Source organism: Megascapheus bottae, chromosome 3 (genome assembly GCF_031878675.1).
Source record: "Megascapheus bottae isolate mThoBot1 chromosome 3, mThoBot2.hap1, whole genome shotgun sequence".
NCBI lineage: Eukaryota > Metazoa > Chordata > Mammalia > Rodentia > Geomyidae > Megascapheus > Megascapheus bottae.
Window position 1 is genome coordinate 43,545,717 of NC_143511.1, and position 24,575 is coordinate 43,570,291.

General features: G+C 35.9%; 1 protein-coding gene across 12 annotated transcripts in view; it reads right to left on the minus strand.

The window, feature by feature from the left end:
• Positions 1–8,600: 8,600 nt before the first annotated feature.
• Positions 8,601–24,575, minus strand: part of Mpdz (multiple PDZ domain crumbs cell polarity complex component) — a 380,703-nt gene continuing 364,728 nt past the window's right edge. For all 12 annotated transcript variants that reach the window (XM_090329993.1, XM_090330004.1, XM_090330001.1 and 9 more), the window contains 10 exons: positions 24,274–24,467; positions 22,104–22,251; positions 19,963–20,049; positions 18,710–18,800; positions 17,818–17,861; positions 16,654–16,776; positions 15,077–15,181; positions 14,258–14,370; positions 13,198–13,321; positions 8,601–10,266 (listed from right to left, as the gene is read on the minus strand). In XM_090329993.1, coding sequence (XP_090186119.1) covers positions 10,120–10,266; positions 13,198–13,321; positions 14,258–14,370; positions 15,077–15,181; positions 16,654–16,776; positions 17,818–17,861; positions 18,710–18,800; positions 19,963–20,049; positions 22,104–22,251; positions 24,274–24,467 — 1,176 coding nt within the window. In that variant the 3' untranslated portion in view covers positions 8,601–10,119. The remainder of the gene's footprint in view (positions 10,267–13,197; positions 13,322–14,257; positions 14,371–15,076; positions 15,182–16,653; positions 16,777–17,817; positions 17,862–18,709; positions 18,801–19,962; positions 20,050–22,103; positions 22,252–24,273; positions 24,468–24,575) is intronic.

A 24,575-nucleotide genomic window follows, 5' to 3' on the forward strand; every position in this document is an offset into this window, starting at 1 on the left:
TGTAGCTTCTTTTGCTGTCAAAGTTAGATGTCTCAGCTAGCTTCCTGTTGGAAATTTCTATGTATTAATTATAAATATGAATGACTTATTGAATCTTTCAGAGTGGAGCTCAACTCATTTTAATATCAGCTAATATATATTCACCTCTTTTACTCCCACTTCAAACATACATTTAATGCTTGGTTAATTTCCTCCAATTAAGCTAATGTGGTAACATAATCTTATTATAACTTATTTAAGTATTGAATTCCTTTTAAACATCAATTTCAAATACTTCTGTTAAATTGAGAATCATTCATTATCACAGTACCTGAAGGGCTGGGAGTTTGGCTAAAGTGGTAGAGAGTCCAGGTGAGGAGCCTAGAAAGGCCAGGATGCTGAGATCAATCCCCCGTAACACCATAAGCAAAAACAGAAAAAAAGAAACTGAGTTGTGTCTCCAGTTTTACAACAGATTATTGGTGGTTTTCAAGATGGTTCAACTATAAAATAGGGAGAATTGGATTTCTATACATTCTTTTGCTAATTCGAATTTTTTGTAACTTGAATTTCCAGGATTGTTATTTAGTTTGGAATGGTAGCACTTCTAGCCTATAGTATATAGTCAATATTTTGTCCAAATTTAACAATTTAGAGAGGTGATAGATAATTGGAATATGAAGATATACCCATGTAGAAAAATGTACCAATTTCTTAAATGTACCAATTTCTTAATTGACAGGTTAGAAATATTTGTTCACCAAAAGACTGTTTCACACTCCCCAGTCTAATTTTCCAATATCAACAAAGTTATTTTGTGTTAGCTCAGCAAGCAGACAAAAAAAGTGACCCAGTATGTCCCCATGCTTCCTGCTTGTTGGATGCACAGAAGTGATCTTTCATCACTCAGCACTCAGTCAATTCCACGAAAATCACAGACACTCTCCTTGCTTTCAACTCCTTGTCTAGATTCTACAAGAAAAAAAATACACCCCAAACCTTAATCTCTAAAATAGAAAAAAATAGCACCAACTGCTAAATAATTTGTCTATTATATATATTTATGAAGGAAAGTGGACTGAGATCCCGTCCTTTTGTACCAAGCTTTGTGTCAGCACAGAACACTTGGTTGATAACTGTTGAATCAAAGCCTGGTGCTATGGAGGTGTGTTTGCTCAGCATCTATTTGTAAGCACTTAAGTCCATTTTAGGCATTTTTGGTCAACTAGCTCTAAAAAAATTGGGAATCTAGAGCCAGAAAAGTGTGTGTGTGTGTGTGTGTGTGTGTGTGTGTGTGTGTGTGTGTGTGTGTAGACAAAACTCTTTGTGTTTAACCAATACTCTAATATTTTAAAGTTACAGAAATTTTACATATACTTTAAATAATTAACATTGTATATAAAATTGGAAAATGTTGTTCAACATTAAATTTATCTACTATCTATATATTTGTTTATTTATCTATTTATGGTGACTTTCCTGGAGCTTAAATTAGGACCTGGGAGCTGTCCCTGAGCTTTCTTACTCAACGCTAGCATTCTAACACTTGAGCCACATTTCTGGCTTTTCCAGTATTTTTCATAGGAGATAAGAGTCTTTTCTGCCTGGGCTGGCTTTGAACTGTGATCCTCAGAGCTGAGCCTCCTGGATAGCCTAGGATTGATAGGCATGAGTCACCAGCTCCTGACTAAAGAGTAGATGGTATTTTATTTTTCTTCAAAGCTCTAATTACTAGTGCTATTTTTGGGGCATTCTCTAAATTTTTGATACTTTCCATGAAAAAAAATAAACACAGATTAGATCATTTAAGGGAAAACTTGTGAAGCATATGAAATGCAGGATAGGCCTAAAAAAATCTATCTATGTAGGGGTGTGCTGAGAAAAAAAAATCACTCAGAAAAAGGTCAATTTAAATGAAAACATGAAAGCTAGTGTGTGTGTGTGCAAATTTAAAAACACAGAGTATACATATAATACATACATACATGTATATACACAGGTACATATACATATGTATGTGTAGATGCCAGTTGTGCTTGGAAAATTATAAAAAGAATAGATTACATTATCACTGGAAGATCTGAAACCAACTTGCAGGTTTCTCCAATACTAAAGAATATACTTCCCCCCCCCCCATTCAATAGGCCTAAGAAAAGCTTGAGCAAGGTGTAGCGTTAGTCCAAAAGTATTTGTCAGTGATCCATGAAGTTAATATGGAATGCTGATATAAAATTAGGACTTCTATACAGTAACTATTCATTTCTAAAGCACTTCAAAAATGTCCAAGACTTTTCTTCCCAATTTCCCCATATTCTTCTCATCCTCCTCCTCTAAGGAAATCAAGATTTCCTCAGAAAATAGCATCTAACATATATTAGTACTATTGGAAATATGTACCTCAATTTTTTTTTATCAGAACACAGTAGTGTTCAATTTTTCATTTGACTATAAACATTTTATCCCAATTTCTGGGTTGATTTGGAGTGAAAACCCCAAAACACCACGGAAGCATGGTCAAGGATATGGCAGGACACCCTCTCACTCAGGAAACATAGGAACCCTGACACAAATGTCTGTGGACAAGCACTGGGCATCAGGGCCAGCCATTCTCCCAACCCCGAGAAAGAGGCTGCAGGAGGAGGAAGACACTGTACAGGAGCATTTACTCACAGCACAGACAGATGGCAACAATGACAAATACAGAGCAGGCCACATTTGAGAATGGAAAGCACACAGTGTCTGGGCCCTGGGTGACAGCTGATGTTGGACATGTGGGGAAAGGAAAATATAATTTCCTGCAATCCTTCTAAATCTCAGCTGGGGGCCACAGAATGAAAGAGTAAAAAGGGAAACGCATACAAAGCTACTTAGTATGTTTTTTGAGACTGCAGTGCCTTAAGAAATTGAAGAAATGTTAGCACTAAGGGCTTCTTTACTAGCTTGGATGAGCAGTGGGGATTTTTAAATAGCACTGAATAGGCAGGAGGCAATGGGAACCTGCAGAAGGGATGGAGTTTTAAACCCTACTTCAAATGTGGAAGTTCTAGAAAAGTTTTTTTTTTTTCTTTTGAGGGGAGGAAAAAGTGGGGAGCGGTGGCAGTCCTGACTTGAATTCAGGCCCTGGGCTCTGTCCCTTTACTTTCTTGCTCACGGCTAGTATTCTACCACTTGCACCCACAACTCCACTTCCATAGAAAAGTTTTAATTCGTAGGGATGTAATAGCTATAACTCATAAAGCTATAATTTCATAAAGGAAATAAATGTTTAAACCCCTTTATTCCTTTCATTCTAAAGCTCAGCTTCTTTGGATATAAAGTATGGTTACTGAACACACACTTATGAAATGCATCCTTAGTTCTTTAGATTTGAGCTCAACCATATCAAAAAAGCATTTATCTGAGAAAGCAATTGAAAAGTTGATTTAAAAATTTAGGGGATAGGATTGGAGGCCGCTCCTTGGCAAGTTGACCCTTCCAGAGAGCAACGTGGCTCCTTCCTGCCTTTGCTTACATTTTAAATTCTGAAGTCATACCTCAACAATTAAATAGTTTGCTAAATAGTCTTAGAGAACCCAGAACATACAGTGACCAGCAGATAATCAAACTGTGTAATACTCTCCCTTTTCTTTAACCCTAGGAGACAAACTAACACAAAACATGTTAAACATAACATGTTTACCTTGCAGAAAGTAATAGGAACCATTCTGAGGTGTTTGGCAGTGACCTAACAATGGAGGAATGTCAAGAGAGGAAAAGAGTGGAAGGAGGAAGAGAAAGGGAACAGAGGGGAGGGGAGAAGAGTGGAAGAGAAAACGTTATAGCAAAGCAACAGAGCCCAGGATGTAGACAAAGCAACTGAGGACAAACATTCTATACAAAATGATTATGTCTATGATACAGTGCTGAAACACATAACTATAAATAAGTTGAAGGTAAATGAGCCAATAGCTTAAAAAAAAACCCAAACTGAAGTAACTATTACAAACACTAGGGTTGAAATGTACACTTTATTTATCAGGTCTAGAATTAAAGAGATGACCAAATCAAATGTTCCTTAGTCTACAAGCCACTTGTTAAAATTGATCCAAAGCCATTTTTCAGAAACATCTAACAGGAGATATCTTAACACAATGGAAGCTTTGATGGAATCCCAACTTATCTGTTGTATTAGCCAGCCTTCCGCAAAATACCTAAGATAATTAATCAATCCTAGTAGTGCTAACATAATTTGGTGATCAAAGTTTCAGCACATGAGTTTTGAAGCACGTGTAAAGTCAAATCTTAGCACATAACCCAACTGTTTCTAAAATGTGAGTTACACATATACATATAATGATAAGAAAAATAATAGATATGTATAACAAATAATAAAAAGAACTGTGCAGGTGCTGCTCAGGAGACTGAGACCTGAGGAATATGGTTCAAAACCAGCTTGACAGAAAAACCTTATCTCCAGTTAACTAACAGAAAACAGGCAGTAGAGCTGTGGCTCAAGTGGCAGAGTGCTAAGTAACAGTACCCAGAACTTTTAGTGCAAGCCCCAGTATTGGAAGAAAAAAGATAAAATAATAAAATGAAATATAAAAACAATAAATAAAAGGCACTGAAAAAAATCACTCTGAAATTCAAGGCTGAAGGAAATGGTAGGTTGCTCTTTAACTGTATGTGTCTGCCTGCATCAAAATGGAGTCCATATTCTTTAGATGAAGAGACCCTCATAATCAGCTTTAAAAAGCTCAGTTTCCCTTCTGAAAATTCTACACACTTTTATATCACTACATTTCCTAGGGAAGTTACTTTTTTTTTTTTTTTGCCAGTCCTGTGGCTTGAGCTCAGGGCCTGAGCATTGTCCTTGGACTTTCTCAAGGCTAGCACTCTACCACTTGAGCCACAGCACCACTTCTGGCTTTTTTTCTATGTATGTGGGGTGCTGAGGAATCAAACCTGGGTCTTCGTGCATGCTAGGCAAGCACTCTACCACTAGGCCAAACCCCTACCCCCGGGAAGTTACTTTTTAAAACAATTCAGTTTTTAAACATTTTAGCAATAATTGACCAATATACCTAAAGAATCAAGGTTGTACTGGCAAATACATCTTTTGACCTGACATGTAGTATATTAAAAATGCAAAGTATTTACATTTATGCATTCCTCACTGTACATTTATGTACTTCCTTACTTTTTCTGATGGGGCTCAGACAAATAACACACAGATAGGACAAAGACCATGATAGTAAAAATGATTTGGTTTAGAAATCAGGTTTATTTAACATATGGAATCATCAATTCTTCCTATAAAAATAAGAATATAAGTGTGTCTTTGTGTACTGCTTGCCTTATTCCAACTTTTCTGGAGCCAGCAAATGAACATATTTTATACTCAGTTGAGAGATTTTATCGGTACCCTTAAAGGCAGCAGGGTGCTTAATTAGGCATGCCTGCCATCTGTACAGGCCTCCAGGTGCAAGATGCATTACCTTTATTTAATATTACCACAACATTAATTTTACTCCATTAATTTATGTCATTTGTTCTTCATTTCAAACTCAGATGGCCAAAACTATAATATTGAATATAATGACCCAATTTTATGTTAGTGAAAGGCATATATTATGAAGAAAATCTTCAGCCACTTCCAAAGTCACTCTTAAGCCTAGGAAGGAGTTGACTGGGAGGCTTTGTGCATCAGTACTATAAAGACAACTATCCTGAGTTTGGTATAACACTTGCCAGAGAGAAAGCACAGCATAAGATCATCACTTTGGACAGCACTAGCAAGACATTGACGAATACTGAATCACATAATGAGGAAGTATCCTTCAATTCCCTTGAGCATAGGAAAGTCTCCACTGAGTTGATGGCACCACACTGACAATTTGCAACTGTCCCTTTGTAGTAAATACAGCAGGATTCAAGTCATCAGCCATAGCAGAAAACAGTATCTTGGTAGAATTTGAGGTTTTGAGTTATGAGCATTTTTCAGAGCTATTTGTATTGATGGTAAATAGTATTAATTTTCCATGCAAAGTAGTGAGATGCAATTTCCCCTTTACACTTAAAAGATTAGACTATAAATAAAAATAGTAATGGCATGATTATATGAATATATATGAATATATATGAATATATACTTTATACGTATCATAAAGATGGTAAGCAAAACACGTGGAATTTGGGAACTTTTAGTATGAATTGACTTGTAACCAAGTTTAAGGAAAAAAGATTGCCTAAAAATGAAATCACAAGGCTAGTTAAAGAAAATATTGTTTATTTTGATCTTTCTGAAGAACTACATAAGCGCAACTACAATCACCTTTTCTTAACTTACTTTGTGCATGGTATTAAAACATTAACACTAGTACTTGAGTTGGGAGAATGGCCTAGTGGTAGAGTGCTTGACTAGCATGCACGAGGCCCTGGGTTTGATTCCTGGATACCACATACACAGAAAAAAAGCCAGAAGTGGTGCCGTGGCTCAAGTGGTAGAGCGATAGCCCAGGTCCTGAGCACAAGCCCCAGGACTGGCAAAACAAAACAAAACAACAACAAAAAAAACATTAACACTAACACTTCATTTAATTTTTTACATCAATCCTTTTTGCTTTTCAAATCAAACTTGTGATGTTTTATCTAATGAAATAAAATACCTTTATGCTAAACAAGTTTAGGGAAATAGAACATTGAATGTCTGGTATTTTAAGGTATATTCAGGAACAAAAGAAATCAACATTTGTATAAAAGAAGAAGAGGGGCCGAGAATTTGGCCTAGTGGTTGAGTGCTTGCCTAGCATGCACGAAGACCAGGGTTCAATTCTTCAGTATCACATACATAGAAAAAAAGCCCAGGACTGGCCAAAAAAAAAAAAAAAAAAGAAGAAATAAATGTTTTCAGGAATGACCATGTTTCCATATTTATGTAAGGATGAAAGAATGGAAAATATCACCAAGTATTAACAAGCAACATAGCTTTTTCACTGAACAGCCAATGTAAGAACAAGTTGAAGCTTGCTCCTAGTAGGAGCCTAAGACTTATCTTTTGATGGTACCATGCTTTTGAAAACAAAAAAAAAAATAGATTTTCAGTGAGACAATTCTGAGATTTGCATTCTTGACAGAATTCCTTTTAGCATGTGCTACTGAACTTACATAACTTGGATGACAATGAAAATGACCATACCAATAAATACATTGAAATGGAATATTTGTATTTTGAGAATAAGAAACTGAGATGTAGTTCAAACAAAAACCACCTCAAGAACACCCCCCCTTCCTAGTTTTCACACTCAGAAATCTTCTTGAAAGCAACAATTATTTTTTTCTCTCAAGGTAACAGAGGTCCACTCAGCCTTACAAATAGTTCCATTTAAAGGGGAGGAAAGTTGAACATTAACTCCTAGGATACAACGTTGAGAAACATCTTTGCACAAATCCAATGCATTCTGGCCTATCTGTCCAGCACCTGCAACAACATACATGGCTGCTGAAAGCAAATGATGACAATTTCAACATTCCTACCACCCCAAATGAAAGCTTCTAGCTACTCTTACCTTCCCCAGAACATCCCTTTGTCCTCCCCTTCATGCTGACTGAGATCTTAGAGAAGAGTCATATTAGTCCTTGGCATTCAGACAATAAAGTAGTTAGCTGAGCACACGTCCAGTCCATAATTCTGGTGGTTAAATGGAGATAAGAATCTCATAGTCTTTTCTGACAGGGCTGACTTTGAATTGTGATCCTTCAGGTCTCAGATCCTAAATAGGATTACAGGTATGTGCCACTAGGGCCCAGCTGCAGGTCCTTTCTTCACTTCATGAATAGCTTAGCGGCTGGTGCCTTCATGTGTGGCACATTGCTCTTTTCCCTACTAGGCCGGCTGCTATGAGTCAGTAAGTGCTAAAATAAAACACGCTATTATTGCTATTAATCTCCTATTAAAGTGTTGAGGAACAGTATCAGAAATTTGTGGCATGTAATGGCACCATTGTATTGAATTTTGGGGCAATCCACTATCATTGTGGAGGCCAAAAATCTGAAAAGAACAACAAAGCCAACCTCTCAGTAAAGGCCCTTAGGAAGACTTGCTTCTCTAATGTGGCTTTGGCTTATTCTTACACGGCAGGTTTGTGTAAGTTCTCTTTTGGCTCCATGTCTCAGCTGCTTTCTTATGAGGAAATCAGTTACAGGACAGAACCCATGGGAATCTTGTATAATCTTATCTAATGACAGCTATAAACATCCTATTCCCAAAGGACACATTCTGTGATTCCAGGTGCATAAGAATTTTTGAGGGGCAACTCTCCATATATACAGAAACATTACTTTGATTGGTTAACTTTTCCCTCAAGTAATATTGAGTGTCAGTGTCATACATATGAATATATGAGAATATCATATATTAATATCTCATGTATTCATATACATATATACATTAATAAGCATATATCTGTCATATATATGAGTATGTCATACACATATTCACATTGATGTATATGAGATATATCCTATGTATGGCAAATATGATATAAATCACATATGAATATATTCATATATATTATATGTATTATAGAGATTCATATATTTTCATATATGTGTAGTGGTATGTTTATTAGGCTTTTCCCATCTGATCTACATTAGCTCTTTACCAAACTAAGAACGACTTGACTATTACTGCATTAATAGCAACACAGAAAAACATACCACGTGTCTTCCACAATATAACCTTCCTCTTTTCTCCAGGTTTCTAAACCTTTGCTGTTAGAAAACTCTGTGGAAGGAAAAAAATTGAGTGTTTTCTTTATAATGTCCCAAAGTCTTCTAACTGTATCTATGGTTAGATGTGACAAAAATCAATTTTAAAGAATAAACACTGAACAATACTATAAAGCTTTTCCCAAGCAAAACAAAAAAGGAATAAAAAGGGTCCCAATTTGTGTTCACCACTGAAACTTATTTATTCACTTTAATTCTGCATTTACACAAAGATGCTGTAATAAAATATCTGTACACTACTTTTGTTACAAATATAGATAATATTTAAAGTCACTTTGTATGTTCTAATGTAGGAGTTTCACGCTTTAAAATGGGAATGAACACATGATAATATCTTGCCAGTTGTCTCAATAAACAGCTCCATCTGTCTCTCTTAGTTTTAAACTATTGTATTATAAATGTGAATATAATGTTATCAAATGAAGTTATGTTAATTCCCTTCACTTTTCTATCAGTTCACTAATTGCTTACAACCAAAGCAATTACTAACAGTGTTTTATCCTCTGTCATTAAGATCAATACTAACTAAAAAACAATTACACAGCACACAAACACATTTTTAAAGTTGTATCAGTTGTGAATGTCAGCACCCCAAGATCCTGGCTTCTGTCTTCTCCATGTTTAGCATAGGTGCTTTCTAGAAAACCCACTGTCGACATGGAGCTTCATCTTCACATACTTACAGTGATATGAAAACACTTTATACCAGGTTAAAACAAGAATAAACACCTACTTGTGAATTAAATATTATTCCTTCATAAAATTAGGAACTCCTCACATATTTGCTAGTCCCTCAAATATAAAAAAATAATATTAGCAGAAAAGAAGTATGTCACAAATAGGAAGGTTTTTTTGTAATATGCAAAACAAAACTGATAAAAGGGTATTTAAATTTTTGAATATGATTTTTTAAAGTTTGTAGTAGGGAAGATAGATGGATTGTCAAATTGAGGCATTTTTATAAAATTATCTGACATTTTTTCCTTTTATTTTTAATTTCTCACCCTAATAGCTGAAGCCACTTCTTTTAGCTAGCTTTAAAATTACTTTCCTTTCTCTACTATCAAGATGAGCACACAATAATTTCTGTACATGTAAATATGAAACAGTAGATAGCTTGAATGGAAAAACCTATGCAACAGTTCCTTTATTTGAGCTTAGCTTCACAAGAAGCAAAGGGAAAGGAAAAATAACCTTGGTTTGTCAGTGGAGAAACTCCATACTTGGAAAACAAGCTTATTCTTTTGTTTCTTCTACAATTTGGAAGGCCCATGACTACAGTGTAAGAAATGCCATCCACAAGACCAGCTCCAATTTCCTTATAGTGGGAGGTGGCAGAGGGATTGCATTGGCTCAGTTCTGGTAGCCAATTCAGGAGAGTACCATCAGTGTGACAGTGCCCTTTGTCCGTTTAAGAATGGCCACAGCTTCTTCATGGGTGACTCCTTCTAGACTTTGCCCATTGACAGTAATGATCTGATCACCCCTTTTCAGACGGCCATCTTCAGAGGCTGCTCCCTGCAATTATAAAGCAGACTTGAATGTAGACTATAGCTACTTAAAATAAAAAACCCTAAACATGAATGAAAATTGCTTTCATAAACATATAACATTCTGGTACTCCACAGCCACTAAGCAATCATGATGGAAGCCTCTCATTTATGTATGTATGTATGTATGTATGTATGTATGTATGTATGTATGTATGTATTATTTTGGTGCGAGTACTGGGACTTGAACTCAGGGCCTGAGTACTGTTCCTTAGCTTTTTCATTTAAGGTTGGTACTTCTTAGCATTGGCGCTACAGCTCCACTTTCAGCATTTTGCTAAAGGTTAACTGGAGGCAAGCATCTAGTGGACCTTCCTGCCCTAGCTGGATGCAAATCACAATCTTCAGACTTCAGCCTCTTAAGTAGCTAGAACTACAATGCACTTCCTATGTCTGGCTCTTACATGGTTTTAAGCAGAGATTTCAATTTGGAAGATAATTCAGAAGTCAGTATATTAGTTGGATTGGGAGAGAGGAGACAGTTGGTAGTTGGTAGAAACTCCAATTAATAAAGAATACTTGAGAATTTCCTAACCAGAATGATTTTATAGTATTCAGATTTTCTACCTCATAAAGAAGGCTTATAGAAAGACAAATGGTTAAGTAGCAACAAAAGTAGTTATACAAAACAAAGCATATAAGATAAAGAGCTACAACATCTGAAGGTTTGTACAAATATTAAGCCATGGTGAAAGTCAACCAGGCCAGGAAAAGACAGAAGAGATGAGTTTCAAGCCTATTACATGCATTCTCAACCACATACTGCATATTTCTATGGACCCTAAACAAGACTAAATACAGACATTACTATTTTGAAGCATACTTACAGAAGATAATTATGCAATTAAATATAGAATTAAGATACAGAAAAATTAATGAGTAGTCTATAATAATGAAATTCTTAAAAATATGTTCTAACTACCATGCCTTAAATAAACTGTTCCGAGGCTGAGGGAAAGGACTGCTTGCCTCTTACTGGCAAATGCTATTTGCATTTCTGAAATACCAATAGCTTGTTAAAATTTTCATAAATTAAACCCACAGGCAGCCTGATTGAAGTATTAACACATTAAATTGGCTGAAGCCAACTATTTTTCCAGAATAATAGAATAAAACTTCCACAAATTAAAAAAATTAAATTGTTTTTTTTTTGTACCAGTCCTAAGGTTTTGAACTCAGTACTAAGATTCTGAATTTTTAACTAGACCTGACTTTTTTTTTTTCTATTTTTGCCTTTTCAACTAGTTTATTGGAAATGAGTCTCATGGATTTTCAGGCTTAGGCTGGCTCTGAACCACCACTCTCAGCTGTCAGTAGCTAGGATTATAGGCATGAATCATTGACACTTAGCTAACTTTGTTTTTTGATACTACAAAATTTTGAGATTCTAAATGTTCTGCTGCAGGAAATATTGTTCAATATTTATAGCTCCTGAAAATACATTTCAGTAGCATAATAGCAATTATTTACATGGACTTAGATTATTTTAATAACATCTTCAGTGTTGCTATAACTTTATTCTAAACATTTTTAAAAATTCTAAACTTTAAAACAGATTAGGTTACTATATAACTAGATGGTTAGATGATTACAGCAATATAAATGTTTATTTTAGCATTGACTCTTGTGATTGAAAATAGCTGGTACATTACAGAGTATAGAGCTGTTGGATACTGTATTTGTTAGCACTTTTTCTTCTGTATTCAATAAAATTGAACTTGTAAAATAAATGTTCTTCACTTTATGTATTTTTCTGTATTATTGATGTCTATCTGTTCATATATATTATATATACATAACTCTGTATTTACATATGTGTATAAATATGTGGTTTTTGTTTTTATACTTCTTGTACCATACCAAGGTTTTGCTGGTCAGGATTTCTACCAATGAGTATGATACTAGTGCTCCTCCCCATTTTGTTTTGTTAGTCATAGGGTTTAAACTCTGGGCCTGGGCACTGTCCCTGAACGTTTCAGTTCAGAGCTCAGAGCTAGTGCTCTACCATGTTGAGCCACAATGCCACTTCCACTTCTTGTGGTTAACTAAAGATAAGAGTCTCAATAGACTTTTTTGCTTGAGCTGGCTTTGAACCTGAGTTCTCAGTAGGATCCTAGAATTATAGTCATGAGCCACCAACACCTAACTTGTCATTAGCCCTTTTTGCACTGGTTATTTTTATTTTCTTCTCCAAGCTAGCCTGGTCTGCAATGAAGCACACTATCGCACACAGCTTACTATGATGAAATATACTCCTGTAAACTTTCTTTCTGGCCTGTGAGAACCTAATAGGAGAACTTTCTGATCTCAGCCCCTGAGTAGCTAGAATTATAGGTATGAGCCATAATGCCCAGCTTCTACAGAATATTTCTCTATTACAGAAAATGTCTAAGAAAAAAAATGCTACTGTTTTACAATGTACATATTTAAAAAGTGCTTATTTTCCAAAAGACAATAATGAACAACTTGTTTACAAAATGAAAGAATAGGTTTTACTATCTTAGCTCATTAATACTTTTATGTATGTTTTTGGAAGTGTCTATGGAATTGATTTGAGTCTATTTTCTTTAAAATATAACTAACCTGCAGGGGGAGGAGAAGGGAAATGGGGACCATGACATGAGAAAGGGTATCAATATTTGTGAAGTAATGTACCTTCTATCTGGTGAATATAATGTAACTCTTCTATTAATTACAATAAAATATATAAAAATAATAAAATATAACTAACCCTAAACTGGACATATTCAATGACCTGTTCCTGTAGGGAATTTAGAAAAGAAAGGATTAACTGTTAACCATTTGGCATTATATTGGGCCACAAACTAGTAAGCCAGTTGCTGACCACTGTTAATTAATGTTTAGCAGGGAAGATAATGGTTAAAATTTGCAAGCTCACCTTTGCAAAGACAGTTTTAACATAAATGGGTAAGTCTCCATGAGGGCTGCCGTATCCTCCTACTATGCTGAAGCCTAAGCCATCTGGTCCTCGGTCTAGGCTAATAGATTTACACTGTGGAGGTCTATAGAAAAGGGGAGGAAAAGAGAGGTTTGGAAATCAAAGTATGCATACATATATAAATGTTTATACATATCCACACCTATATGCACACATGTATATGTATAAATGAACCTGTGAATTGCACCACAGTATCTGACATCTACCCAGAGCGGCAGACTTCTCTACATTACTGTTGAAGAGTCTATTATGGGTATGTGGGGGATGCTTAAATAGTCAGAATTTAAAATGTCCATAATCTAATATAATCTTAGTGCTCTAATTCTATTACTCATTTTTAGTTACCCCTAACTAACATACAGCATTACTTCTCATCACCCAGAAAAGCTTTCTTTACCCAGTTTATTAAGAGTGAGAGAGCTAAAGTTGAGAAGACTATAATGGAAAAAGTCATAAATGCAAGTATTCCAGAGAGAAAAATCGATGCAAACAATGTGAAAGCTTTATCAAATTATAAAATGTTGATATGCCTCTCTTTATTCTTCCTATTTTCTAATGCTTTTTTCTTGCCTGCCATGGGACTTTCTGATGCTTTTTATATACTCAGGGTTGTTATCCATATAATGAATACTTTCAATCAAAAGGATAACAATCCATTAAACAAATAATTTAATTAGAAAGCTGGGAAAAAATTAAATATAAAATTATCTGATTACGCAGGGTAATGCAAGGAAGGGTAAAATGTTCTCTCCAAAAATGAGAGCTGTAAAGGTGGAAAGAACAGTAGGAAACAAAGATGCCTATCTGGATGTACCTATGTATCTTAGATTAGCTAAATCCATGTCATGGTTACTGGACAGCTACAAACTCTTGGTTTTTATACTTCATACCTCATCTCCTATTGTTTTACCTCTATATGAATGCTAGAACACAAGTGTTAGGAAGGATGTAACTCACAAGTAATAGATGATAATATACTGACCATGATATATAAGCTTACCCTAAATCATCCTGAAACATACTGCTTGATGAGAGTCCAGTGAAAGAAAGACTGGAACTGACAGGCTCCTGCTGATGCCCTGTGACCACACTCACATCTCCTCCAGCAACCACCTGCACAGAGAAAATCTCATGGTCATACAGCTAGGGAGATACCAGCTATTCTCTTCAAAAATAGCATTTGGACTAAGATATGTATTTATCTGTCTACTTAATATCATAAATGATTAAAATATATCCCACGAGAAGGAAACTGCACAAGATCCTGAGGCTTTTTAACTGTACTGACAGTAAACATACCTTAATCCAATTACACAGGGTTCTTAGATGGCTTTAAAACAATAGTCTCCCCTTGGGTATCTCATATTGTTACAGTACCTCACTTTGTTATCTGATATATTGAATTTATTTGTATTTGATTATTTGAAATTTGATAGGGAAGGGGGGAAAAAACCAAGACGGGGGGGGGGGGCGGTGGGGGGGGAGGGTAAAGGGTATCAAGACATGTGAAAGGGTATCAATGTATGTGAATTAATGCACCTCTATAAGGCAAATATCATGTAACCCTTTTATTAATTACAATAAAAAAAGAAAAACAATAGTCTCATGTGCAATTAATTTTTTTAAGATCTTTACACATCAGTATAAAAAATGTCACCAAACATGTACCATACATATTTCTGTAAGTCTAATTCATCATTTATGTTCAGGGAATCTCTTCAATAAATAATAGCAGGAATCTTTTTACTGCTTTGATATCAAAGCTTCTGTATCCCCAAATAACCTGTCTTCTGAACAGGGCTTGGGATTAAATTTTTACCTGTACTTCAATGGAGCCTGAGGCATTTTTCAGTAAGCTGACTGCTTGAGTGTGAGTCATTCCCTCTGTGGATGTGCCACAGATAGTGACAATCCGATCACCAACCTGTAAGAGAGAGGAAGAATTAGCCAGCTGCTCAAGTGGAGTGAGACTAGAGTAGCATTTCCTCCTCTACTGCTCACTATCACCCATCAACTGCTGTCAGCCACGCCAAAGACCAAGAAGTGCAAGAAACAGCCACAAAACATCTTTTGGTCTCTCCTAGGTAAGATATCTTTTTTTTTTTTTTGCCAGTCCTGGGCTTGAGCTCAGGGTCTGAGCACTGTCCTTGGACTTTCTCAAGGCTAGAGCTCTACCACTTGAGCCTCAGCACCATTTCCGGCTTTTTTCTATGTATGTGGTACCAAGGAATTGAACCCAGGTCTTCGTGCATGCTAGGCAAGCACTCTACCGCTAGGCCAAACTCCCGGCCCCAAGATATCATTTTTCTATTAAAATGATAAAATATCAGTGGAAAGAAGAATTTACCTGCATATTGTCACTAAAATTATTAGAGGTGTCCAAAGGTCACGGGCTGCCAAGATAAGATAAATAGGTAGAATCTGGCATACTGCCTTCCTCGGTGAATAAAAATTCTGGTTGGAAGACAGCTGTGTTTGTCTGTTTCACAAGTGGAAGCTGAGCAGTTGCAACAGACCCCTAACAGAGTACACTGTTGGTCCATCGAGTCCAATATTCACTATCTGTCCTTACAGAAGAGTGCACTGACCCCTGCCTGCGGCATGTGTTCAGTCAGTTGTCAAGTGTCAGCCATAAATTTAGAAATCAAAAGAGGCCGATTCCTGCTCAACCCAGGGGAACCTCTGAAGTAAAATAGTTATGTTTGGAGATCTTGCTTGAAGTTGAAGGCCATCCATGAACATTGAACTTCAGGAGACTGGGTAGTTTAAGACAATGTTTATATGATTCTAAAGCTGGGCAGTTAGTGTTAAGTTTCATCGTATTGCCCCACATCTGTATCATCTCACCACCTTGAGGCAAGTTTTGTGTAGTTTAACAACATCCTAAGTCACAGTTACATTAAACTTCTGCAGCATTTGTAATCAAATGAAAATAAATGATATTTTTCAACTTCCAAAAGTTAAGTTGGCATTTAAACCAATGGAAAAGTTTCACTTCATCTAGTCTGAAATACTTTATTTTCATTAAACCGGTTCCACAGATTTTTTTTCAATTTCAGACTTGCATATAATTACATTTTAATTAGAATAACCTTCTGCATCGCTTTCTCTTTCCCCACTCCTCTAGTGGCTCCGTGGAATTTTAAGCATATAACAAAAATATACTGAGACAATTATACGCTTCCTCATTTCATTTACTTTCAAATTTGCATTAAACACCATTTTCTTTTTTTCCTCTTAATATCCTTTATCTTTTACTTAAAGCAAGTCCTCCTGTGTCTTAATTAGCTGACATAAAAAAAGGTATACAAATTTAAAACTATCTTGCAGTAAGTTGACCATATTGAAAGGGTTTATAAAACTAAGTAAAAACACTACCCTGATGCTAAAACTTACTCTGAGCTTCTGGGTCTGAGCTGCCACACCATGTGGGTGCATCATGGCAATGAATATCGGAGCATCCCCCAGAGGACTGCCCACTCCTCCAGCAATGCTGATCCCCAGTGAGTCTGTTGGCCCCTGCCATGAAAAACATGTATTTTGGTCAAAGTGGTATTTTTAACTGACATTTTGTTTATTCTTTGGCACAATCACCCATCATTAATTCTGATCTTCTAGGTGGGAGAGTAGAAAATGCAGCTTAAAAAAACCTAGCAACAAATTTATAAAAGAAACTTTATTTTTTATTTGACTCAGATCCTTTGTATGATTTAGGAAGGTAAGTATCTGTTCAGGAAGTAAAAGCAATCAAGACACACTAAGTAGTAATCACATTGTGGGGCTGCTGAAAAGAAGACCAACTTGTGAAGTGAAAAGGTTCACACGTTAGGAATCTCAGAAGCTTTTGTTCAAAGCTAGAAGGCTCACTTACAAATGTTTGGCTGTAATAAGTACACTCTTCCCCACCAGCCACTGGATCTTCTTTCATAAAACAGAGGTAAAAGAGCATCTCAGAGAGGCTGCATGATAACGTGTAATTTCTGGAAAACTGTTCAGGACACGGTAAAGGTTCAATAACTCTTAGCCTCTTTCACTTTTTCCTTGTACATGGCTTTCATGGAATAGTTTCAGAAGAACTGGGAAATGCATGTTGAAGGCAAAGTTTATTAACCAATATGAGACGTGAAAGAAAAGGAATCAGTTTCTATGGCGTTAATATCATTTTTGGTAGTATAGTATACATAATATATAACATTAATAAAAATCACTGAATGCATGTATAATGTACATATATATTCATTGTATATACACACAGACACACACACACAAAGTGATTTTTCTTTTTCTTTTATTATTTTTAAATATAAGTAAAAACATATTCTTTTAAATATATGTTTAATATATTTAATTATGAAAATAGCTAGTGACTTCAATGTCTGGGTTTCTTGGGAAAATCACCAAGTGATTTTTCAAATGTGTTATCATATCTAGGAAACTCAAAGATGCATTGTACAATTTCCACTGTAGACATATGTAGTTTTTTTCAGATGAGTACTATAAAACAGGAATATTGTTAATAGGAAAATACAAAACAAAATGCCATGGAAGGCACCAGCTTACCTTTTTTATTTCAACTGTTCTTAATCCCTGTATTTCAGATGCTACTGTAAAGACAAAGAAGATAAAATATACTTATAAAAGCATTGTTTTGCTCATTAAAATGTTAGTAAATACATGGCAGTGGACGGGATTAAACACATACCATCTTATTTTTGTTTTTAGTTTTTAAAGGAAGTATTCTGCTACCAGCAGCACACATGGTTAGATCTGTGCCACATATTTCTCCACTTGAAAAAAACATACATACCTTCTCATTTCTTCCTTCTCATTTTAAACACTGATTATGTAACTTTACAATCCATTCAGAATGAGTCAAAGACAGAATGTGCTTTGAATAGAAAGACATGTGCACAGATGAGAGGAATAAAATCATGGATGCATTAAAACAATCCATAGACTTCAGTGTCTAAATTTCTACAATATTAGTCACACTGCAAACACACTGCCATATGGTTAGCTTCTATTTGAACATCTCTCAACCAATACAACTAAGCCAGAACAGCTTCTGTATTGTGGTTTCATGTATTTAAAACACAGGAGGATATATTAATTTTTCAGTTTTTTAAAAAACTTTTCACTGAATGGCATTTTCTGATTTGTTGAGAATTACACTAAACAAAGAAAAGGAATAAAATAAAATGTATCAATTTCCTTGGTGGGGAAAACATGACAGAATCTTGATGACAATGTTTGTAGATAACATTAAACAGGGAAGCTGTTATGAGGCAGAGTTTCAGGTTGCTCAGATTTTTGGTGAATGCATGCTTTTTTAGGATATGGAATAATTTTTTGTGTATATGTGGGATGGAGAGAAACAGTGTTGACAGCCAAAATTCAGACAAGGCATACTGAAAATACTGAAGCAATCTCCAAAATATTAAAGTAATCTTACGTGCATTCTTCTTTGAGCTACTTTCCGGTGTCTCAGATGTACTTATTCCAGAAAGAGGAACAGTAAAAGACGACAGGCTGCCTTCACTCACCTACAAGTACATGATTCTTTCAAAAGGTTGGGAAATAATTCTCCTTAGGCATCATTTTCTTGTTTTTCTTGTTAAGGAACAGTTTTCCCAATGACATAAGTAAATTGAAACTAAATGAAGTGGGTTATAACCTACTTAAAATTTTAGTACCTTTTCACAAACTAATTCAAGCTAATTTTTACATTTTTAAAGATTATCAAATACTTAGGAACTTCAAAATTAGGTAACAAGAAACAAATGGTGATAACTAATCAAGTTACTAAGTGTGGTTTAAGGAAGATTGGTAAATATGGGTTTTTTATCATCAGAAGACAAGAACTGAATAATTTTAACATATGTACTGCATTTACTTGTCATTGACAGTTATGCATTATTTATCTATTTATTTATTGTGGGTCATGGGGCTTGAACTCTGGGCCTGGGCATTGTCCCTGTGCTCCTCAACTCAAAGCTACCACCCTACCCCTGGGCCTGGCTGTTGTCCCTGAGGTATTCAGCTCAAGGCTACGACCCTACCCTTGAGCCACAGCCCCACTTCCCAATTTTCTAGTGGTGAATTGGAGATAGTTGCTGAGCTCAACCTCGATCCTCAGATCTCAGCCTCCTGAGTAGCTAGGATTATAGGTATGAGCCACCATGCCCAGCTATAATATTATTATTATTACTTTAAACTTATCAGTCTTGGGGATTTAACCCAGGTCCTGGACTCTGTTCCTAAGTTCCTTTGCTCATGGTTTGTACTCTAACACTTTGAACCAGTGTTCCACTTCTGGTTTTCTAGTGGTTAACCGGAGAGAAGAGTTTCATGGACATAATCTTGCCTGGGCTGGCTTTGAGGCACGACCCTCAGATCTCAGCTTACTGAGCAGGTAGGATTACAGGTCATTAGTGCCCAGCTTATATTGCATCTTTAAAAAAATATATCATCTTCACAGGCTTTACTTCTATTATATAGTTAAACTTTGAGATTATTGAGAAAAGGTTCCTTAGAATGGCTTAAATTACTCAAGAGTTACAACTTGCTACTGGCCCCTTTGTCTCTTACATCTCCTTGTCTCACATAATGCCAGAGGGCTGGACTTGTGTCCATGACCCTGGACAGACCCTCCACGGACCATCTCTATGCTCCTCTTGGCAGGTGATGAATTCCATAGTTACTCACCTGGCTACTTTGAGAAGATCTCCTCTCTGAATGAAATGGGCCAGCTTTCACTCTTCCAACTTCCAGGGTCACTGTGCCGAGGGAACACTGGGGAGTGGTTGTTTTACAGAAATGTTTGAATAAAATTCATAATCACCTTCTGGAAAATATTTAACTCTTTGAAGATGAGTAATTGTGAATGTGTGCCAGGTATTGAGACCAAGCACTCTTGCTTTTTTATGCCTCCCTTCTCCTTGCTTTTTGCTGGTTGTTTTAGAGATGAATTTCTCATACTTTTCCGTCTTGAGCTGGTGTCAATGAGAATCTTCAGGAATCTCAGACTCTTGAATAGCTAAGATTACTGGTGTGAGCTACCAGCACCCTTTTAGTACTATGCACATTTTTTTTCTTACTTTGTCGGTTATATTATTTGAATTCAGCACTTGGCCTTGGCCCTGAGCCTCTTTGTGCTCAGGGATAGCGCTCTACCACTTGAGCTCCACTTCCAGTTTTTGAATGGTTAACTGAAATAAAAGTCTCATGGGGACTTTTCTGCCTGGGCTGACTTGGAACTGAGAGCCTTAGATTTCACCCTCCTGAGTAGCTAGGATTACAGATGTGAACCACAGGTACCCAGGTACATGCACAACTTTTAAATGAAGAATTACTAAGCCAAAACATTAAAAAAATTAAATCAAACTCGTAACTACAAATACCTAAGACTCTAACCTACTGTCAAATTGATTTTTATAATGGCTGGTTTAATTGATCTTAAAATTATCTATCTTATCTTAACAATACTTCCTTATTTAATATAATACCATTCTTCTACAGCTAAAAATTCATTTTATTTCCCAAAGGAAGTTATTCCTCCTTGAAGAATTCTAATTATTTTGGTGCCTGCCATCTTTATGCAATGGCTGGAATATGCCATATTAATAACTAAATCTATAAATTCTTCATATGTCTGGTTCTTTCCTAAGCACAGAGTTAATAACAAAAGTAACATGTGGAACATAACGGTATGAAACCAGACACTGAAAAGATTCCCTTTAATATTATACACTGACAGCTTGATCCCTGCTGAAGATCCATCACATAGGCTCATGTTAACTGGTATTCATGACATAGACATTGACTGAGGATAATGGTTTTTAGTCAATATCAAATTACAACTTTTCATGTCAAAAACCATGTTAGGTTAGAAACTCGATACATAGCATTGCCTTAGGTAAGTGTGTGTGTGTGTGTGTGTGTGTGTGTGTGTGTGTATTCAGTTATGTGTGTCTACTCAGTTACTTACAGCAAAGAAAATTGTCTAGAAACTGGGCATTCCCTAATGAGAAGAAAATGTCTACAATCCCTGGTTTACTACTGTTTGGTGACTATTTTGTACTTTATAATATTTATAAAAGGGCTCTGCTTTCCCATCAGACAACTATCCTTCAGAGTTGTTGATTTATTTATTTACTTTTTGGAAATATATTTGATGGTATAAAATTTACATAAGCTCAGAAGGATCTGTAGGGCTATGGGGGAAGGGCAAACATCCTTCCTATGGATCATAAAACAAAATTGTTTATCCTATTTACACATTAGTCATCATTACTCATAAAAGTGTTGTTAACTGCTTAGTGCTACTTCAAAAAGCACTCATGCTCAAAGTGAGTCTTCATCTAAACCAGATCAGAAAATGAAATCCAGTAATAAATATGGAAGAACACAATGAGTCTTTTGTGGTCTGAACATGTGTTTTTCTTTTAAGGAAGACCCATACAATATTTTAAAGATAAAAGATTTGCTAATACTTCAGATATTCCATTCATGGTTCCTACTACCAATTATATGAAATAACATAACAGTATCAAAATTTACTATTTAGAATTGTGTCACTGAAATATGGTACTAGAAGTATACTTTCAGATAACTCTAAATATGTTGAAATAGTAGCTCAATAATAAATTCTCTTTGTACTTGCATAAATTTTCTTCTTCCTTCCTTCCTTCTTTCTTTCCTCTATCCCTCCCTCTCTCCTTTTCTTTCCTTCCAGCTCTTCTACTTCCCCTAGTCCTTCTCTGGGACTGGCGTTTGAGCCCAGAGTCTCACGCATGACAGACAAGAGCTCTACCACTTGAGTGCTGTTCCCAGTACATTATTTTTACCTTCAGCAAAGCAGCAACAGCTTCCTGAGTGGCATTACGCACATCTTCTCCATTTACAGAGAGTATCTGGTCTCCCTGCATCAGTCTTCCATCAGCATCTGCAATTCCTCCTTTGACAATGTCGGACACAAACACTCCAGTGTCATTTCTGAAAACAATTTTGAGTTCCAAAATTATTATTTTCTCTCAGCCTTTATGCAAAACTTATTTAATGAAAAACTAACCTCTTATAATGAAAAACTGATGTCTCTTCCCAATAGTTTTATTGTTTTGAACAATGTTTGGGAAACGTAAGACTACACTTTATAATAAAGTGTAAGCTTATATCTTATACCTTTAACAGATGGAAAAGATCTTCCCTAAGAATATTTCTTCTTCATCAAATACTCTGTGAGCAGAAGTGGCCAGGGCGATCCACAGTATATGGGCTGTATGGCTAGTAAATGGTAAAGAGCTGACCTTCAAGTTAATCACTGCTATTTCCTACCACAATAAGGCCTGAAAAGAATACTGGCCTGTGGTTATGTACATTATCATTTACATTATTGAAAATAAATACCAGATAGGCATCTCAAACCAGAACTATTACTGTGATATTTATTTCAAACCTCAGAGTTAACATTGATAGATGTATTTAAAATAAACACTAAATTGAAAATGAACAACCTGCCCCCCCCAAAAAAAACTGTATAAAGACATAGAAGCAATTGTGAAAAGTTGACTTGTATCACCTATTCTTACCAAGGCCATACACTCAGACAAGGGATTATACCATTTTATCCACGGCTTGCCCGTGTTTAGAATAAATGTTTGATTAGACAGTCTTTGCATGTTCTCCCAAGACATACAGTTAGGGCTTATTATTGGGAGTTCTTAAAGTACCCTGATTACCCCCACCCATTATGGGAAAACACACATTTTAAGTGTATCATATTTCATAAGAGCCAGAATATAAATATCATACTCTGAATTAAAATGTCTAATTTTTCTGACAAACTCCCACTGAGATTCAAATAATATACTACATTATTTCTGTGCTTTGAAAAAGATATCTTAAATGAAAAATCTGTTAAAGTTTCATAGAAAAGTGTTAGTGCAGAACTAGGTAGGCATGTACTGGTTGTGTCATGCTGCAGTGTTGACTTTCCTGAAGGTAATGTATAGGTCACAATTTCATATATTTTTGATTAAATGGAAAAAACAAGTTGTTTTGAAAATTGTTAGTGAGGCCTAAAAAATATAGTATTAACTTAAGGAGTCTTTTTTCTTTTTTTGCCAGGTCTGGGGACTGAACTCAGGGCCTAAGTACTATCCTTGGGCTTTCTGCAAGGTTAGTGCTCTACTACTTGAGCCACAGTACCAGTTCCGACTTTTCTATGTATGTGGTACCATGGTATCGAACCCAGGTCTTCGTGCATGCTAGGCAAGTACTCTACCAGTAGGCCAAACTCTTAGCCCCAAGGAGTCCTTTTTTACTGAGTGCTGACTTCATTTAATTATCAGGCATATAATCATCATGATGGGCTTATGATACTACAAATAAAAAAGGATTATGAAACTTAGCATTTGTTAGTATTATTCACATAAGCATTTATTATTACTTACCTGTAAATATTCAACAAATTTAAATATTTAAATAAATTAGGTATTGGATTTCTACAGACTGTCACCAAGCTTTATGCTGACCCATCTCCTTTAATAGAGTAACAGTCGATGTATCATTTTCAGCCTCAACTCAGGCATCTCTTTCCTTGGACATTTTCCCTAAAACAGGGTCAGTTGGTCCTTTTTTTTCTATACATTTGACAGCTCCTCTAAAATATATCAATGTCACTCATCAGTAAATTCACTTGTTTTAAGTCTATATGTAATTCTCTTTCATCTGGATGTGAATTTTGTTTTAAAGTACAGGTACCACTTATTATTTAACTCTGTTGCTCAGAATCTAATGTAATTTTTGGCCCAGGAGGCATTCAAAAATTTCCAAATGGATTTATTGTTGAAGATCTTCAAAAATAAACCAAACTCTGACTTTAAAAGTCCAAAAATAATGTCTTTCTTGATCTCAGTAAGTGAACCAACAGCAGCTATCAGTTTGCAGAACTTAAGTCATCCATAAAGATTTCACTACTGCACGAAAAGGCCCCAAGTTTGTCTACTCCAGGCGTACCTTTTACCAACAATACTTAATCCCAGGCCTTTGCCAGGCTTTTTCTGTAGCTCAACGGTAAGGGCATCACACACGTCCTCCTCTTTGTATGGGGTCTCATCTCGGTAGAGGGTCAACCGCACTCTTTGTGGTGTCTGCCTCAGGACATTGATCGCCTCATCATGTGTGGCCTTTCTCAAGTCAATTCCATTCACCTGTACAGAAATGGGACTCTGATGGTAAGGGATCAGGTGAGCAAGTTGGAGAAAAAAAAAAGGGGAGGGGGAGGAAGGAAGAAGAACAAAAAAGCAAACAAAAAAGAC